The sequence below is a fragment of the Cololabis saira genome, chromosome 24, assembly GCF_033807715.1.
Source record: "Cololabis saira isolate AMF1-May2022 chromosome 24, fColSai1.1, whole genome shotgun sequence".
In the NCBI taxonomy this organism is placed as follows: domain Eukaryota; kingdom Metazoa; phylum Chordata; class Actinopteri; order Beloniformes; family Belonidae; genus Cololabis; species Cololabis saira.
Genome location: NC_084610.1, coordinates 24111557 through 24132341, shown reverse-complemented (window position 1 = coordinate 24132341; position 20785 = coordinate 24111557). Strand labels below are relative to the sequence as shown.

At 37.1% G+C, this 20785-nt stretch overlaps 1 protein-coding gene across 1 annotated transcript in view; it reads left to right on the top strand.

The window, feature by feature from the left end:
* The window catches only part of mxra5a (matrix-remodelling associated 5a), a 39553-nt gene extending 20011 nt beyond the window's left edge, over nt 1-19542 (top strand). The window contains exons 7-9 of the mRNA XM_061715797.1: nt 4226-4901; nt 7339-7662; nt 17584-19542. Of these exons, the coding sequence (XP_061571781.1) occupies nt 4226-4901; nt 7339-7662; nt 17584-19174 (2591 nt within the window). The 3' untranslated portion in view covers nt 19175-19542. The remainder of the gene's footprint in view (nt 1-4225; nt 4902-7338; nt 7663-17583) is intronic.
* Nucleotides 19543-20785: the final 1243 nt, after the last annotated feature.

Sequence of the window (20785 nt, the reverse complement as noted above, 5' to 3'; positions counted from 1 at the left end):
CAAATATAAAGAAAAGCCGCTGCAAATAAAATAAACGCTTTGCAAATAAAATAAACGCTGCAAATATAAAGAAACGCCGCTGCAAATAAAATAAACGCTGCAAATATAAAGAAACCTCGCTGCAAATATAAAGAAACGCCGCTGCAAATAAAATAAACGCTGGAATTAAAAACAAATGCCGCTGCAAATAAAAGAAACGCTGAAAATATAAAGAAACGCCGCTGCAAATAAAATAAACGCTTTGCAAATAAAATAAACGCTGCAAATATAAAGAAACGCCGCTGCAAATAAAATAAACGCTGCAAATATAAAGAAACCTCGCTGCAAATATAAAGAAACGCCGCTGCAAATAAAATAAACGCTGGAATTAAAAACAAATGCCGCTGCAAATAAAAGAAACGCTGCAAATATAAAGAAACGCCGCTGCAAATAAAATAAACGCTGCAAATAAAAACAAACGCTGCTGCAAATAAAATAAACGCTGCAATTAAAAACAAATGCAGCTGCAAATAAAAGAAACGCTGCAAATATAAAGAAACGCCGCTGCAAATAAAATAATAAACGCCGCTGCAAATTAAAGAAACGCTGCAAATATAAAGAAACCTCGCTGCAAATAAAAGAAACGCTGCAAATATAAAGAAACCTCGCTGCAAATAAAAGAAACGCTGCAAATAAAATAAACGCTTTGCAAATAAAATAAAAGCTGCAAATATAAAGAAACGCCGCTGCAAATATAAAGAAACGCCGCTGCAAATAAAATAAACGCTGCAATTAAAAACAAATGCCGCTGCAAATAAAATAAACGCTGCAAATAAAAACAAACGCTGCTGCAATTTAAAAGAAACGCAGCAAATATAAAGAAACGCCGCTGCAAATAAAATAAACGCTGCAAATATAAACCCGTCGACCCGTTTTTCAGCCTGGTGTGTTAAAACTGAGTCAGTAAATGTGTGATTAGATGAGATGGAGTGAAGGAGTTGCTTCAGTTCCGTGATGTGAACATGCTGTTGAAACTTGGACGACCTCCAACATTACTGAGGATGAGAGTCGTGCTCGTCTTAACTGTGAAGCTTTTAACCTACAAATACGCTCTCGTTGTTTGTTTGAGTCTAGTCTTTGGGTCAAACTATCATTTTACTTTTTATTAGTTTTAGTTCGACTGAAAGTCTGAGCATTTTAGTCTTATTTTAGTCAGAATTGTCCATTTTAGTCTAGTTTTAGTCAAAGATTGTATTTATCCAAACCCATTTTACAATTCAGACAAGGTTATCTTATTATTATATTATTGTTACCTTATAGACTCCAGTACGGTGGCCGAGACCCGCCATTGCTGAAAATAAAAGGAATGCTGCAAACAGAAACAAACGCCGCTGGAAATTAAAGAAACGCTTTGCAAATAAAATAGACGCTGCTGCAAATAAAATAAACGCTGCAAATAAAATAAAAGCTGCAAATAAATAAATGCTTTGCAAATAAAATAAACACTGCAAATAAAATAAACGCTGCAAATAAAATAAACGCTTTGCAAATAAAATAAACGCTGCAAATAAAAACAAACGCCGCTGCAAATAAAAGAAACGCTGCAAATATAAAGAAACCCTGCTGCAAATAAAATAATAAACGCTGCTGCAAATAAAATAAACGCTTTGCAAATAAAATAAACGCTGCAGCAAATAAAATAAACACTTTGCAAATAAAATAAACACTGCAAATATAAAGAAACCCTGCTGCAAATAAAATAAACGCTGCAAATATAAAGAAACCCTGCTGCAAATAAAATAAACGCTGCAAATATAAAGAAACGCTGCTGCAAATAAAATAATCGCTGCAAACAAAAACAAACGCTGCTGCAAATAAAAGAAACGCTGCAAATAAAATAAACGCTGCAAATAGAAACAAACGCCGCTGCAAATTAAAGAAACGCTGCAAATGAAAAGAAACGTCGCTGCAAATAAAATAATAAACGCCGCTACAAATAAAATAAATGCTGCAAATAAAAGAAACGCTGCAAATAAAAACAAACGCTGCTGCAAATAAAAGAAACGCTGCAAATAAAATAAACGCTGCAAATAGAAACAAACGCCGCTGCAAATTAAAGAAACGCTGCAAATGAAAAGAAACGTCGCTGCAAATAAAATAATAAACGCCGCTACAAATAAAATAAATGCTGCAAATAAAAGAAACGCTGCAAATAAAAACAAACGCCGCTGCAAATAAAAGAAAACCACGCAAATAAAAAAGCCACAACGGAAGTGAATTACCGGGGACTATTTTTGCTGATGCACCAGTGTTTTTATGTGAGTTGGAGAAGAAAAAGACGAAGAGGACGTTCTTTGTTCTTCTTATTCCTCGCTCTTCTTATTTCTTCCTTTTCACTTATGTCCTCTTCATCTTCTTCTTCTCCTCTCACGTAAAAAACAAGGTTTCCCAGATCCCTTTATGGGTCTCATCAGGGACCAAATTGACCAAATTGGGGCCCTAAGCTAAATGTTATTTGGAGCCCCTCTGCCCTCAAACCCTCCCCATCCCAAATGTATCATTGCTACAAAATGACCGTATAACGCGCCATTTAACAAATGTACGGTATGTATAGACAAAGTAGTTTGACTGAAAGAAAGAAAGTTTCCTCCACCACCTCAATCCCCAGGTCTGAAATCAGAGCTAAACGTGCATGTGTGCGATTTACAGATGCACATTTATCTAATTAAAAATAGTAAACCCCCCCCCCAAAAAAATAATAAATAAATAAACTGGCTTTGTATGTGTATACATATGTATGTGTATGCGTATGTATGCGTATATATGTATATGTATTAAATATAGTAATATGCCTTAGGTTTTTACCAGCATGGTATTAATCATTAATATGTGTGCAGACAAGGTAAAAAAAAATAGTAAAACCTCTTAACAATATAAATTGATATAAAACTATAGACAATTTATTTTACATTGCTAAAGTTTGTAGCTTATATACAACCAATTGGTCATTTTAAGACTCTTTTTCAACAGAGGTGAATGCAGACGGCGTTAACAAGGCGTTCATTAAATATTAATCAGGACTGCTGGGAAAACTAAAATCTCCAGTCTAGACAGAGATGGAAACAGATTCCTGTCTTAGGCCCCGTTTCCACGGAGCAAAAACGGAGGCGTTTTCATACGTTTTGGCCGTTCGTTTACACGAAAACGGAGCTCAAAGTCTCCAAAAACCATCATTTCTGAAAACTCCGGCCAAAGTGGAGATTTTCAAAAACTCAGTTTTCACGTTTGTGTCTAAACGGAGGAAAACGGACATTTAGTCACATTATGCAACAGAAACGTCACCAGCGTCATGAGTGACACCTGTGTTTACAATTAGTTTGGCCACCGTAAATATTTTCTTGTATTTTACCTGTTTTAAATTCTAAAGTCACACTTAAAATTAACTCCACTTCTCTGTCACTCCAAACCAAAGACTCTGGTTCATCTTGGAAGTAACTGCAGTCAAGGCTGATTTATGGTCCCGCGTTAAATGGACGCAGAGCCTACGGCGTAGGGTACGCGGCGACGCACACCGTACGGTGAACGATGATATTTTTGAAAACGGAGAGGGGAAAATATCCGTTTTTGTAAATACCCGGCTACGTGTAAACCTGGCCTTACTCACTCCTGATTTGTGACGTCTTTTGGATGAAAAGTATTAAATCTCTCCAAGAGCCTGCCTGCCCCTTCTGATTGGTCAGATTTCAGGTGCTGCCGATCATTGCACGGCCAGATTACTCAAACCATTCAAATCTCTTTTCTCCTCTCCTCCTCACGGTAGCACAGATGCGCACCCATTAGCATATGCGCTACGATGAAATCACACACAAACAGACTCAAGAACAGTTTCTATGCCAGAGCCATAACTACACTCAATACTGCTAAATAATCAAACTGACTTTTTCCATGTGCAATACTGACCGAACCGTGCAATACCTGTATGTTGTCTTCCTGTTTGTGTCCATTTAGAGAGTATTTATTTCTATAGTTGTTGTTGTTTTAATATATCTATTTTTTAAACCATGCACCTTAAAGAAGATGACATCCAATTTCGTTGTACCTGTACAAATGACAATAAAGACATTCTAACGAGCAAATGCGTCCCCACAAAACGTGGCCCCCGTTGGAAGATGTGGCCCTACGCACAGCGCGTGTTGTACGTTTAGGGAGCTGACAGTGTAATATTCGTGTATTTCCTTTGATGCAGGGACGAGTCTTTCCCGAAACAACAGAGTCCAGAGGTTGGAGGTCGACCAAAACGGGACGTTAACCATCAGGAACACTCGGGTGACGGACCGGGGCCAGTACCTGTGCACGGTCCAGAACCCGTACGGCATGGACAAGAGGATGGTTGACCTGGTGGTCCAGACCCCCGCGGTCCAACCCCTGGCTCCACCCGTCCCCCCTCCTCGGTACCGAAACCTCACAATGCCCCCAACGATCCAGGAGTCGCCAAAGGAGAGCCTGTCCCTCCCGGAGGGAAGCGCTGCGTTCATCCCCTGCACCGCCGACGGGGCTCCCCGACCCGCCGTCCGCTGGACCACGCCCGAGGGGATCCAGCTCACCGTGGCGCAGCGGGTAACCGGGCGCAACTTCATCGTCTTCCCCAACGGGACCCTGCACATCCGGGAACTGGTCCCCGGGAACTCGGGCCGCTACGAGTGCTCGGCCAGCAGCTCGGCGGGCTCCGGCCGGAGGACCGTGGTCTTGGACGTGAAGAGGAACCTGTTCTCCGCCAAGGCCAGGATCACGTCCACGTCTCCGGGGAAGACCGACGTGATCTACGGGAGCAAGCTGCTGCTGGACTGTGTGGCCAGAGGAGAACCGGAGCCCCGGGTCATCTGGAGGACGCCGTCCAAGAAGCTGGTGGACGCTCAGTACAGGTGAGAAGCACTAGAGCCCTGCATGGGACTGTTTTATTCTGGTGGACGCTCAGTACAGGTGAGAAGCACTAGAGCCCTGCATGGGACTGTTTTATTCTGGTGGACACTCAGTACAGGTGAGATACACCCTCGTCTCATCTAGTCATGTATACTAATCAAATCAAATCAATCTTTATTTGGATAGTGCCTTTTTTATGCAAATAAAAAATGCAACACAAAGACTAAGACTCTTATATTTAGTCGACTAAAACTAGACTAAGACTAAAACTCATATTTAGTCGACTAAAACTAGACTAAGACTAAAACTCATATATTTAGTCGACTAAAACTAGACTAAGACTAAAACTCTTATATTTAGTCGACTAAAACTAGACTAAGACTAAAACTCTTATATTTAGTCGACTAAAACTAGACTAAGACTAAAACTCTTATATTTAGTCGACTAAAACTAGACTAAGACTAAAACTCTTATGATATTTAGTCGACTAAAACTAGACTAAGACTAAAACTCTTATATTTAGTCGACTAAAACTAGACTAAGACTAAAACTCTCATGATATTTAGTCGACTAAAACGAGAATAAGACTAAAACTCTTATATTTAGTCGACTAAAACTAGACTAAGACTAAAACTCTTATATTTAGTCGACTAAAACTAGACTAAGACTAAAACTGTTATGATATTTAGTCGACTAAAACTAGACTAAGACTAAAACTCTTATATTTAATGGACTAAATCTAGACTAAGAGTAAAACTCATGATATTTAGTCGACTAAAACTAGACTAAGACTAAAACTCTTATGATATTTAGTCGACTAAAACTAGACTAAGAATAAAACTCTTATATTTAGTCAACTAAAACTAGACTAAGACTAAAACTCTTATATTTAGTTGACTAAAACTAGACTAAGACTAAAACTCTTATATTTAGTCGACTAAAACTCTTATATTTAGTCGACTAAAACTCATATATTTAGTCGACTAAAACTAGATTAAGCCTAAAACTCTTATGATATTTAGTCGACTAAAACTAGACTAAGACTAAAACTCTCATTTAGTCGACTCAAACTCTTATATTTAGTCGACTAAAACTAGACTAAGACTGAAACTCTTATATTTAGTTGACTAAAACTAGACTAAGACTAAAACTCTTATATTTAGTCGACTAAAACCCATATATTTAGTCGACTAAAACTAGATTAAGCCTAAAACTCTTATGATATTTAGTCGACTAAAACTAGACTAAGACTAAACTCTAATGATATTTAGTCGACTAAAACTAGACTAAGACTAAAACTCTTATATTTAGTCGACTAAAACTAGACTAAGACTAAAACTCTTATATTTAGTCGACTAAAACTAGACTAAGACTAAAACTCTTATATTTAGTCGACTAAAACTCTTATATTTAGTCGACTAAAATTAGACTAAGACTAAAACTCTCATGATATTTAGTCGACTAAAACTAGACTAAGAATAAAACTCTTATATTTAGTCAACTAAAACTAGACTAAGACTAAAACTCTTATATTTAGTTGACTAAAACTAGACTAAGACTAAAACTCTTATATTTAGTCGACTAAAACTCTTATATTTAGTCGACTAAAACTCATATATTTAGTCGACTAAAACTAGATTAAGCCTAAAACTCTTATGATATTTAGTCGACTAAAACTAGACTAAGACTAAAACTCTCATTTAGTCGACTCAAACTCTTATATTTAGTCGACTAAAACTAGACTAAGACTGAAACTCTTATATTTAGTTGACTAAAACTAGACTAAGACTAAAACTCTTATATTTAGTCGACTAAAACCCATATATTTAGTCGACTAAAACTAGATTAAGCCTAAAACTCTTATGATATTTAGTCGACTAAAACTAGACTAAGACTAAACTCTAATGATATTTAGTCGACTAAAACTAGACTAAGACTAAAACTCTTATATTTAGTCGACTAAAACTAGACTAAGACTAAAACTCTTATATTTAGTCGACTAAAACTAGACTAAGACTAAAACTCTTATATTTAGTCGACTAAAACTCTTATATTTAGTCGACTAAAATTAGACTAAGACTAAAACTCTCATGATATTTAGTCGACTAAAACTAGACTAAGACTAAATCTCTTATATTTAATCGACTAAAATTAGACTAAGACTAAAACTCTTATATTTAGTCGACTAAGACTCTTATATTTAGTCGACTAAAACTAGACTAAGACCAAAACTCTTATTATATTAGTCGACTAAAACTAGACTAAGACTAAAACTTCTATATTGTTATAGGTTATAGGTGAGATAAACCCTTGTGTCATCTACTTTTGTGTGGTAAAAGTTTCTCTCTCTTGGCTTCAGGACCAATAATTAAATAACTAAACGCTAAATAACTAAAGTTCTAAACTTCCCTGAACAATGTTATTTCTTTCTTTCCGCAGTTTTGACCCGAGGATCAAGGTGTTCCTCAACGGGACGATAAGCGTTCAGTCGGTGACGGACAAGGACGGCGGGGACTACCTGTGTTTGGCGAGGAACAAGATGGGCGACGACTACGTGCAGCTGCGGGCCGACGTCCTGACCAGACCGGCCAAGATCGAGCAGAAGCAGCAGCGCTCCAGCCAGGAGGTTCTGCACGGCCAGGACCTGAAGGTGGACTGCGTGGCGTCGGGGCTCCCCGACCCAAAGATCAGCTGGGTGCTGCCCGACGGCACCATGGTGAACCTGGTGAAGCAGAGGGACTGGGGCGGCGGCCGCAGTCGCAGGTACGAACCGTTGAGAATCGCTGAGTATCAAAAACTTAGGCAGATCACCTTTGAAGGCTCCTGCCAATCCTTAGTCGACTAAGACTAGACTAAGACTAAAATTCTTGATATTTCGTCGACTAAAACTAGACTAAGACTAAAAGTCTTATATTTAGTCGACTAAAACTCTTATATTTAGTCGACTAAAACTAGACTAAGACTAAAACTCTTATGATATTTAGTCGACTAAAACTAGACTAAGACTAAAACTCATGATATTTAGTCGACTAAAACTAGACTAAGACGAAAACTCTTAAGATAGTTAGTCGACTAAAACTAGACTAGTCTTATTAATATTATTAGAGTTTTAGTCTTAGTCTAGTTTTAGTCGACTAAATATCATAAATGTTTTAGTCTTAGTCTAATTTTAGTCGACTAAATATACAAGTTTTTTTGTCTTAGTCTAGTTTTAGTCGACTAAATGTCATAAGAGTTTTAGTCTTAGTCTAGTTTTAGTCGACTAAATATCATGAGAGTTTTAGTCGACTAAATATCACAAGAGTTTTAGTCTTAGTCTAGTTTTAGTCGACTAAATATAAGAGTTTTAGTCTTAGTCTAGTTTTAGTCGACTAAATATAAGAGTTTTAGTCTTAGTCTAGTTTTAGTCGACTAAATATAACAGTTTTAGTCTTAGTCTAGTTTTAGTCGACTAAATATAACAGTTTTAGTCTTGGTCTAGTTTTAGTTGACTAAAGTTTTAGTCGACTAAATATTATTCGAGTCTTAGTCTAGTTTTAGTCGACTAAATATCATAAGAGTTTTAGTCTTAGTCTAATTTTAGTCGACTAAATATACAAGTTTTTTTGTCTTAGTCTAGTTTTAGTCGACTAAATGTCATAAGAGTTTTAGTCTTAGTCTAGTTTTAGTCGACTAAATATCATGAGTTTTAGTCTTAGTCTAGTTTTAGTCGACTAAATATCATAAATGTTTTAGTCTTAGTCTAATTTTAGTCGACTAAATATACAAGTTTTTTTGTCTTAGTCTAGTTTTAGTCGACTAAATATAAGAGTTTTAGTCTCAGTCTAGTTTTAGGCGACTAAATATCATAAGAGTTTTATTCTTAGTCTAGTCTTAGTCTTTTAGTCTTAGTAGACCAAATATTAGCAGATTTTAGTCGACTAAATGTTTCTCCAGAATTTCTGGTCATTGGAAATATCCAACAATCTGTTGGTATTAAGATTTGAATAAGCGTTTTGCAGATATTTCATTTCATTTAATTTTTCACTATATTTTGTGTATTGGGACATTGTACATTGATAAAAATTTTAAAATGTAAATATACACAAAATTGTAACCAAAAGGCTAATTTGCATTGGCAGATACAAGCAACACAATACACAATATCAATAACAATTAAACATTTTACAACACTGCAATTGCTAATACAATAAACAATTAATGATTACAGATTTGAGACGTTTTAAGCCATTCCTTGAGATTTCCCTAAAAGTTGTCAAAGTTTAAGCACCTTAAAGTGCTTAAAATGATAACTTCGTCATCATATCGGACTTTTTATTTTTATTTAGTTTTCCTCCATGAAAAAGGTTTTTTGACGAATATTTTTCGTCTTTGTCAACGAACTTAACACTGCACTAATTTCCCAGATACACGACATCAGACCGTGTAGCAGTCTGTCTCGTTGAACGAGGTCTGAACCCCCGAGGGCTTCGGTTTCCAGCCGTTTCCAGCCGTTTCCAGCCGTCTCCAGCGTCGTGTTGGAGAGATTCTCGACGCGTCTCTGAGTGATTCACAGGAAAACTGCTGACGGAGCTGCCTCTGATTGAGCTCCTTTTATCAGCGATATTAAACTCAAGTGGTGTGAAGGCGACTGGAGTCTCGTCTTCAAGCCCAGCCAGAGTTTGTAATTGTTCAAAGATGTGAACCCCAGTTAGTCCTTGGATTGGTTCTGACTGTTGTGGATTATGTTTACAGAGTCAGAGTCCGTGTGGTTCTGGTTCTGGTTCTGGTTCAGCCCTCCGTTAGTTCGGCGGCAGCAGCCTTGCTCGGCGGCTGCAGGCCAAGTTTCCCTGAATGGAAAGAGTTTCTTTCTTTTTTTAAAGAGTTTTTTTTAATTGAATTTTTGGCACGACAAACATTAACAGTATAAATGCACTTGTGAATTATAATGCATTAAAAAGATAGTCCTAAAACAAAGAAACGCACACAAAAACAACAACACATCAACAGTACGCCTTGATTAAGTTACATACAGATCAACGGTAAAATTCTCATAACCAGAATATTCACCATATAGATGCACCTCATGTTTCTAACTAGACTGTGTCTTATCTTCACATCCATCCAGCAGGGTGAAAATAAGTAAAACATACATATATACACAAACATATATACATATGTATAAAAACACCCGCACATTGGACCAATCGTGCTGATGACTGGCACATTGTATAGCCAATGAAATTCTGAAAACAGCAACGTGCCACTTCAGGGGGTGGGAATAAAACCCACAACCAGGAAGTCCCTGCGTATAGTGAAATCACTTGCAGCCAATGAAACGTGCGTCCGTGTTTTGAGTCTTTTATATGCAAAGTTTAGCTTAATGTTTCAGTAACTTTTTCTCAGCAATATTGATAGTGATCTGGTACCTGATACCTCTATGTGTCAGCTTTTATTAGAGGCCAAAATTATGACTGTACGTTGAAAGGTTCAAGAGTTATGTCCATGGTTATCCAAGTGTCCAACTGGTGTCTCCAAATGGCCATTTTTCGAAAGGTCTAGACACAATCTGACAAAAACACGTGTAAAATACTCATTTTTTGTGGTATTGTTATTGAATTTGAACTTGCACTAGATAAGGCTTCATACTGTAGTACCATTGTGTTTTCCAGCTAATAAGTCACAGATTCTCTCATCTGCAGACATCTGGTTACAAAACAAATTTCCGGCGGACATAAAAACCTTCTATTTCAGTGTGTTCAAACTTAGATTACTCAATGCTAGTAGAAGTTACAGTGATTCTAAAAACTTCAGAGTGTTACCTTTCAAAAGAGACCAAAACCATCTATGTACTTCAAACGGTTTAAGAACAGCATTCAATTTCAATTTACTTTGGGTATAACTTGGATAGGCGTTTTATGCTAATTTTACAGGAATGGAAGGTTAAAAATGTCTTTCCAAAAACCAGTCAAAGATGGGCAACTCCAAAACATATGTAGGTGATTTTCAGGGGATTGGGCACATCTTAGACAATTAGGGTCCACATCTTTGTAAATTCTAGAAAAAGGGTTTCTAAACCCATCGTGGGATTTTTAGTTTGTAATGACGATAAATCCATGAGAAACATGAGTGAGCGTTTCAGAGCCGGTCGAGGACGCCAGTGTTTGTCGTGGCGAGCCGCCGAGCTCGCAGAGAAACTGCTGTGAGCAAACATTTCTCCAAACGCTGGTGTTTATGAGGGCAGTTCTCCATTCAGAAACTCTCAGGAAACACTCCCACCGATCTGTCCTGGCGGCCAACGCTTTGCTTCGGTGCCTGACCACACGTCATCAAATAAATCATTCTGTCCTAAACTGAACTGTCATTTAAAGACGTCGTACGAAGGGCTCGCTGCCACCGACGGCACGAAGTCTTTGGAAAGTTTGTGCTGCCATGGCAACACTCAACCTCGGCAGGAAATACTCTTTTATCCGTCAGAAAGTGACTCAACTCTTACTGTTCAATCCCACACAAAGTCACACGAAGCTGCTGCTCCGTCTGATGAACAAGAAATAAAGAAGAAACTGAAACTAGGAACAGTAAAATTGCACTCTGTCACATCTTTATTGAACACAGCCATAAAGTACCGGAGGAAAAGGAAAGTGAATCCAAGGAGATAACAGCTGCTTGAGGTTCACTTACTTTTCCTCCAGCACTGTATCTGCTTAATACGGAAAAGTATCAGGGCCAGGCAGGAGAAAAAATATTTAAGAAGGGAATAGTTTTTTTTATCGTGCACAAAAGTCAAAATTTCGTGAAAAAAGTCAAAATGTTGAAAAAAAAGTTGAAATGTCGAGAAAAAAGTTGAAATGTCGAGAAAAAAGTCAAAATGTTGAGAAAAAAGTCAAAATTTCGGGATAAAAGTTAAAATTTCGTGAAAAAAGTCAAAATTTCGAGATTAATGTTGAAGTACAATTTCGAGAAATGTCGAGAAAAAAGTCAAAATTTAGAGAAAAAAGTCAAAATTTCAGGAAAAAAGTCAAAATTTCGGGAAAAAAGTCAAAATTTCGAGATTAATGTTGAAGTACAATTTCGAGAAATGTCGAGAAAAAAGTCAAAATGTTGAGAAAAAAGTCAAAATTTCGTGAAAAAAGTCTAAATTTTAAAAAAAAGTTGAAATGTCGAGACTAAATATAAAAGTTTTAGTCTTAGTCTAGTTTTAGTCGACTAAATATCAGAGTTTTAGTCTTAGTCTAGTCAACTCTTACTGTTCAATCCCACACAAAGTCACACGAAGCTGCTTCTCCGTCTGATGAACAATAAATAAAGAAGAAACTGAAACTAAGATCAGTAAATGGTATAAAATTACACTTTGTCACATCTTTATTGAACGCAGCCATAAAGTACCGGAGGAAAAGGAAAGTGAATCCAAAGAGTTAACAGCTGCTTGAGGTTCACTTACTTTTCCTCCAGCACTGTATCTGCTTAATACGGAAGAGAATCAGGGCCATGCAGGAGAAAAAATATAGAAGGGAATAGTTTTTTTATCGTGCACAAAAGTCAAAATTTCGTGAAAAAAGTCAAAATGTTGAAAAAAAAGTTGAAATGTCGAGAAAAAAGTTGAAATGTCGAGATTAATGTTGAAGTACAATTTCGAGAAATGTCAAGAAAAAAGTCAAAATGTTGAGAAAAAAGTCAAAATTTCGGGAAAAAAGTCAAAATTTCGGGAAAAAAGTCAAAATTTCGAGATTAATGTTGAAGTACAATTTCGAGAAATGTCGAGAAAAAAGTCAAAGTGTCGAGAAAAAAGTCAAAATGTTGAGAAAAAAGTCAAAATTTCGAGAAAAAAGTCCAAATTTCAGGAAAAAAGTCAAAATTTCGGGAAAAAAGTCCAAATTTCGAGATTAATGTTGAAGTACAATTTCGAGAAATGTCGAGAAAAAAAGTCAAAATTTCGAGAAAAAAGTCAAAATTTCGAGAAAAAAAGTCAAAATGTTGAGAAAAAAGTCAAAATTTCGAGAAAAAAAGTCAAAATTTAGAGAAAAAAGTCAAAATGTTGAGAAAAAAGTCAAAATTTCGAGAAAAAAGTCAAAATTTCAGGAGAAAAGTCAAAATTTCGGGAAAAAAGTCAAAATTTCGAGATTAATGTTGAAGTACAATTTCGAGAAATGTCGAGAAAAAAGTCAAAATGTTGAGAAAAAAGTAAAAATGTTGAGAAAAAAGTCAAAATGTTGAGAAAAAAGTCAAAATTTCGGGAAAAAAGTCAAAATTTCGGGAAAAAGGTCAAAATTTCGAGATTAATGTTGAAGTACAATTTCGAGAAATGTCGATAAAAAGTCAAAATGTTGATAAAAAAGTCAAAATGTTGAGAAAAAAGTCAAAATTTCAGGAAAAAAGTCAAAATTTCGGGAAAAAAGTCAACATTTCGAGATTAATGTTGAAGTACAATTTCGAGAAATGTCGAGAAAAAAGTCAAAATTTAGAGAAAAAAGTCAAAATTTCGGGAAAAAAGTCAAAATTTAGAGATTAATGTTGAAGTACAATTTCGAGAAATGTCGAGAAAAAAGTCAAAATGTTGAGAAAAAAGTCCAAATTTTCTGGAAAAAAGTCTAAATTTAAAAAAAAAGTTGAAATGTCGAGAATAATGTTGAAATACAATTTCGAGAAAAAAGTCGAAATGTCGAGAAAAAAGTCGAAATGTCGAGAATAATGTTTTAGTCTTGGTCTAGTTTTAGTGGACTAAATATCATAAAAGTTTTAGTCTTAGTCTAGTTTTAGTCGACTAAATATCATAAGAGTTTTAGTTTTAGTCTAGTTTTAGTCGACTAAATATCATGTTTTAGTCTTAGTCGACTAAATATCATGAGTTTTAGTCTTAATCTAGTTTTAGTCGACTAAATATCATGAGTTTTAGTCTTAGTCTAGTTTTAGTCGACTAAATATCATGTTTTAGTCTTAGTCGACTAAATATCATGAGTTTTAGTCTTAATCTAGTTTTAGTCGACTAAATATCAGAGTTTTAGTCTTAGTCGACTAAATATCATGAGTTTTAGTCTTAGTCTAGTTTTAGTCGACTAAATATCATGAGTTTTAGTCTTAGTCTAGTTTTAGTCGACTAAATATCATGTTTTAGTCTTAGTCGACTAAATATCATGAGTTTTAGTCTTAATCTAGTTTTAGTCGACTAAATATCAGAGTTTTAGTCTTAGTCGACTAAATATCATGAGTTTTAGTCTTAGTCTCGTTTTAGTCGACTAAATATCAGAGTTTTAGTCTTAGTCTAGTTTTAGTCGACTAAATATCAGAGTTTTAGTCTTAGTCTACTCAACTCTTACTGTTCAATCTCACACAAAGTCACACGAAGCTGCTTCTCCGTCTGATGAACAATAAATAAAGAAGAAACTGAAACTAAGATCAGTAAATGGTATAAAATTACACTTTGTCACATCTTTATTGAACATAGCCGTAATGTACCGGAGGAAAAGGAAAGTGAATCCAAAGAGTTAACAGCTGCTTGAGGTTCACTTACTTTTCCTCCAGCACTGTATCTGCTTAATACGGAAGAGAATCAGGGCCATGCAGGAGAAAAAATATAGAAGGGAATAGTTTTTTTATCGTGCACAAAAGTCAAAATTTCGTGAAAAAAGTCAAAATGTTGAAAAAAAAGTTGAAATGTCGAGAAAAAAGTTGAAATGTCGAGATTAATGTTGAAGTACAATTTCGAGAAATGTCAAGAAAAAAGTCAAAATGTTGAGAAAAAAGTCAAAATTTCGGGAAAAAAGTCAAAATTTCGGGAAAAAAGTCAAAATTTCGAGATTAATGTTGAAGTACAATTTCGAGAAATGTCGAGAAAAAAGTCAAAGTGTCGAGAAAAAAGTCAAAATGTTGAGAAAAAAGTCAAAATTTCGAGAAAAAAGTCCAAATTTCAGGAAAAAAGTCAAAATTTCGGGAAAAAAGTCCAAATTTCGAGATTAATGTTGAAGTACAATTTCGAGAAATGTCGAGAAAAAAAGTCAAAATTTCGAGAAAAAAGTCAAAATTTCGAGAAAAAAAGTCAAAATGTTGAGAAAAAAGTCAAAATTTCGAGAAAAAAAGTCAAAATTTAGAGAAAAAAGTCAAAATGTTGAGAAAAAAGTCAAAATTTCGAGAAAAAAGTCAAAATTTCAGGAGAAAAGTCAAAATTTCGGGAAAAAAGTCAAAATTTCGAGATTAATGTTGAAGTACAATTTCGAGAAATGTCGAGAAAAAAGTCAAAATGTTGAGAAAAAAGTAAAAATGTTGAGAAAAAAGTCAAAATGTTGAGAAAAAAGTCAAAATTTCGGGAAAAAAGTCAAAATTTCGGGAAAAAGGTCAAAATTTCGAGATTAATGTTGAAGTACAATTTCGAGAAATGTCGATAAAAAAGTCAAAATGTTGATAAAAAAGTCAAAATGTTGAGAAAAAAGTCAAAATTTCAGGAAAAAAGTCAAAATTTCGGGAAAAAAGTCAACATTTCGAGATTAATGTTGAAGTACAATTTCGAGAAATGTCGAGAAAAAAGTCAAAATTTTGAGAAAAAAGTCAAAATTTCGGGAAAAAAGTCAAAATTTAGAGATTAATGTTGAAGTACAATTTCGAGAAATGTCGAGAAAAAAGTCAAAATGTTGAGAAAAAAGTCCAAATTTTCTGGAAAAAAGTCTAAATTTAAAAAAAAAGTTGAAATGTCGAGAATAATGTTGAAATACAATTTCGAGAAAAAAGTCGAAATGTCGAGAAAAAAGTCGAAATGTCGAGAATAATGTTTTAGTCTTGGTCTAGTTTTAGTGGACTAAATATCATAAAAGTTTTAGTCTTAGTCTAGTTTTAGTCGACTAAATATCATAAGAGTTTTAGTTTTAGTCTAGTTTTAGTCGACTAAATATCATGTTTTAGTCTTAGTCGACTAAATATCATGAGTTTTAGTCTTAATCTAGTTTTAGTCGACTAAATATCATGAGTTTTAGTCTTAGTCTAGTTTTAGTCGACTAAATATCATGTTTTAGTCTTAGTCGACTAAATATCATGAGTTTTAGTCTTAATCTAGTTTTAGTCGACTAAATATCAGAGTTTTAGTCTTAGTCGACTAAATATCATGAGTTTTAGTCTTAGTCTAGTTTTAGTCGACTAAATATCATGAGTTTTAGTCTTAGTCTAGTTTTAGTCGACTAAATATCATGTTTTAGTCTTAGTCGACTAAATATCATGAGTTTTAGTCTTAATCTAGTTTTAGTCGACTAAATATCAGAGTTTTAGTCTTAGTCGACTAAATATCATGAGTTTTAGTCTTAGTCTCGTTTTAGTCGACTAAATATCAGAGTTTTAGTCTTAGTCTAGTTTTAGTCGACTAAATATCAGAGTTTTAGTCTTAGTCTACTCAACTCTTACTGTTCAATCTCACACAAAGTCACACGAAGCTGCTTCTCCGTCTGATGAACAATAAATAAAGAAGAAACTGAAACTAAGATCAGTAAATGGTATAAAATTACACTTTGTCACATCTTTATTGAACATAGCCGTAATGTACCGGAGGAAAAGGAAAGTGAATCCAAGGAGTTAACAGCTGCTTGAGTCTCTATTTGCAGTAATGACTTTAGTCTGAAGTCTGATCTCTGGACTCTGGTTTTGTCTTCGCAACAGTTGCCTCCCTTGAGAAATTTGTCAGGAGCCGACACTGATTTGTCGCATTAATCAGTCTGAGGGTTCGCTTACTTTTCCTCCAGCACTGTATCTGCTTAATACGGAAGAGAATCAGGGCCATGCAGGAGAAAAAATATTTAAGAGGGGAATAGTTTTTTTTATTGTGCACTTTGAGAAAAAAGTCAAAATGTTGAGATTAATGTTGAAATACAATTTTGAGAAAAAAGTCAAAATGTCGAGAAAAAAATCGAAATGTCGATAAAAAAGTTGAAATGTCGATAAAAAAGTCAAAATTTCGTGAATAAAGTTGAAATGTTGAGGAAAAAAGGCAAAATTTCGACTTTATTCACAGAATTTCGACTTTATTCACAAAATTTCGACTTTATTCTCAAAATTGTACTTCAACATTAATCTCGACATTTCCACTTTTTTCTCAAAGTGCACAATAAAAAAAAAATCCTTTTTTGTCTTTTATTGAACAAACCCATTAAGCTACGGAAGAGTACGGAAGAGCCAGGCAGGTGAAACATTTTTTTTTTCATTATGCACTTTCAGAAAAAAGTGGAAATGTCGAGAAAAATGTCAAAATGTCGAGATTAAAGTTGAAATACAATTTCAAGAATAAAGTCGAAATTTCGTAAATAAAATTTCTTTTTTTTCAACATTTCAACTTTATTCATGAAATTTTGACTTTATACTTGAAATTGTATTTCAACATTAATCTCGACATTTCGACTTTTTTCTCGAAGTTTATAATGAAAAAAAAAATCTTCCTCTAAAATATTATTTTTATTTTTTCCCCTGCCTGGCCCTGATACTCTTCCGCAGCTTAATGGGTTTGTTCAATAAAAGACAAAAAATTGTAATAGATGAAAATCTGACATTTTAAAGGTAAACCAATCCAAGAGGTCGACTTGCTTTGATGCCGTTGTTCTTGCAAGAAACCAGCAAGCATTTAGAGGTGATGTGAAGTTTATCCATCAGTAGCAGGTCGTCTAAACTACCGTTACGACTTGTGTTTACAGAGTTTTCATTCAGAAGTGTGAATCTTCTCCTCTTCTCTCCCTCCAGGTACGTGGTGTTTGATAACGGGACTCTTTACTTCAACGACGTGGGCGTCCCAGAAGAAGGCGACTACACCTGCTACGCAGAGAACCAACTGGGCAAAGACGAGATGAAGGTCAGGGTCAAGGTGAAGGTCACGACGTCTCCACCACAGATCCAGGACAAAGACCACAAGGCCGTCCGGGTTTTCTACGGCGAGACCGTCACCCTCCAGTGCAAGGCCAAGGGGGAACCGGTACCGGTCGTCACCTGGATGTCCCCGGTCAAGAGACTGATCTCCCCGACGTTGGACAAGTACCAGATCCTGGACGACGGGACTCTGATCGTCCAGAAGGTCCAACGCTTCGACGGCGGTAACTACACCTGCGTGGCGAGGAACGGGGCCGGACAAGACCATAAAGTCACCGGCCTGGAGGTGCTGGTGACGCCGCCGGTCATCAACGGTTTGGGAGGAGCGGCCAACGTGGTCACGGTGGCGGCGGTGCAGGACCAGGACCGGTGGCTGGACTGCGTGGCCAAGGGAACCCCGACTCCTCGCGTCATGTGGATCCTGCCTCGAAATGTGATCCTTCCCGCGCCGTACTTCAGCAACAGACTGACCGTCCACCTCAACGGCACCTTGGAGATACGATCGCCCAAGAAAACGGACTCCGGACAACTTGTTTGCGTCGCTCGTAACGAAGGAGGTGAAGTCCGACTTGTGGTCAACTTGGATGTGAAGGAAGCTTTCCAAATGCCCCAAACGACAGGCGGCAACACGGATCGGTTGTCGCTAAGACCGGGGGATCCCGTCACTCTGAATTGCTCCTTTGAGGGATTGCGCCTTCCTCAACTTACTTGGATCTTACCCAACGGCACGCCTTTGCTCGCCGGTGCTCGGGTTTCTAAGTTTTTCCACCGGCCCGATGGCTCGTTGGTCATCAGCAACCCGTCCGTGGCCGAGATCGGGGTGTACCGATGTCTGGGGCGTCACCCCGCAGGAGTCTTGGAGCGGAAAATCACCCTGGCCACGGGGAGGAAGCCGGAGATCCAGAACAGATACCCGTCTCACGTCAGCATCGCCAACGGCGAAACGCTTCACCTTCACTGTCAAACCACTGGCGAGCCTCTGCGGTTGGCGTGGACCTTGCCCAGCGGCGTCGTCCTCAACCGGCCGCAGAGAGCCGGACGCTACGCCGTCCTCCCCAACGGGACTCTCGCCATCCAGCACGTGTCCGTCCACGATCGAGGGGCGTACGTCTGCAGAGCCGCCAACGAATACGGCAGCTCCCTGCTGTCCACCTCCGTCGTCGTCATCGCCCAGCCGCCGCGGATCACCACCGGCCCGCCCAACGTCACCTACACCAAACGCGGCGTGGCCGTCCAGCTGAACTGCGTGGCGGCCGGCAGCCCTACGGCGGAGGTGGCGTGGGAGACGCCCGATAAGATGCGTTTGGCCGTCACGACGCAACCGCGACTCTTCGGAAACAAGTACCTTCACCCCCAAGGCTCCCTCATCATCCAGAACCCGACGCAGAGAGACGCCGGCGTTTACCGCTGCACCGCCAGAAACGCCGTCGGCATTGACTCGAAAGCTACGTTTCTCAACGTCTTCTAAGGAACTTTTTCTACTCTTCATTGCCGTATCGACTGCCCAGGAAACTACCCAAGCGTGGTACGAACTTACTGCCACAGCGATGAAACAACCGGCCGATTGTAACCTAGAATATTTCCGTAGAACTCCTCGGTACCTGACACTCGTTGAGTAACACAAGCACAGCGGTTACAATCAGTGGAAGTTTTATCTCTGGAATCTAAACAGTGGTACCAAACTTAAACAAGACTTGAACACTGTAAACAACAACCTATTAAAACTGCTAGATCTGACATGAACGGTGTCTCGGCATGTGTGTGTAACGACGGGGGGTTTTTATGCTTCTGTTTTGATAAAGTAATTGTTTACAGAGTTTAGTTTGCATATTGTGACGATAGCGAGCCCACAAGGCTGTGTGGCGCGGCGGTGGCTAACGGCCCTGGTACCATACGATTGGAGGATACAGAGGTCTAATTAGACTGTGTTGGGTTTTTATCAACAGCTTACAGGAGGAAAGCAGCTAAAAATGACGGATAACTGACGATCAAGCAGCCATGCCCATAATTATGGGAACATTTGTGGTTTTATATCATTTTACAGCTACGAACATCCAACGTTCAATCATGTGGAAACTGAGAAGTCCTTTGGCCACGGTTACGTGATGTTTTTTAATTCGGAATTAATTATTCCAAATTAAATAATTCTAATTCTAATTCCAAATTAAACTATTTTCCTTCTAGTTTACATGGAAATAGTAATTCTGAAGTGAGGTTTCCATGGAAACCACGTAACTTAGCCGCTACAACTTTGAAAAAGCTCACAATGGTTATGTTTCCTGTTTCCATCTGTTCTTTTAATTATTTCCAGGTCCTCCAAGATATTTATTAAATAAATGGTCTCTGGGGAAGATTTTCTTTTATTGTGCACTTTGAGAAAAAAGTCGAAATGTCGAGATTAATGTTGAAATACAATTTCAAGAATAAAGTCGAAATTCCTGGAATAAAGTCGAAATTTTGCCTTTTTTCTCAACATTTCAACTTTATTCATGAAATTTTGACTTTATAGACATTACGACTTTTTTCTCGAAATTGTACTTCAACATTAATCTTGACAATTTTTACTTTTTTCTCGACATTTCGACTTTTTTCTCGAAGTGCATAATGAAAAAAAATCTTCCTCCTCTAAAATATTATTTTATTTTTCTCCTGCCTGGCCCTGATACTCTTCCGTATTTCTTAAATAGATAATAAAACAGTTAAATCCGTTATCCTCGGCTGTATTTTGCTTCGATGTCTTTGTACAGTTCATTCTGACAACGACGCTGACGTCGGCTGCTCCGAACCTTTTATTTTAATAAACGTTGTTTAACTTAATTAGAGATTGATGTGTTTAGTGATTTAGATGTTTCCATCCTCCCTGCCGCCTCCAGCTCAGGCTGGATCTGCAAAGTACAGAAGAGAATCAGGGCCGTGCAGGAGAAAACATATTTGAGAGGGGAAGATTTTTAGTTTATTATTGTCGATATTGTGATTATATAAAAGTCGAATGTCGAGAATAAAGTCGAAATTTCACCTTTTTTCTCAACATTCTCAACATATTCACCAAATTTTGACTTTTTTCTTGAAATTGTACTTC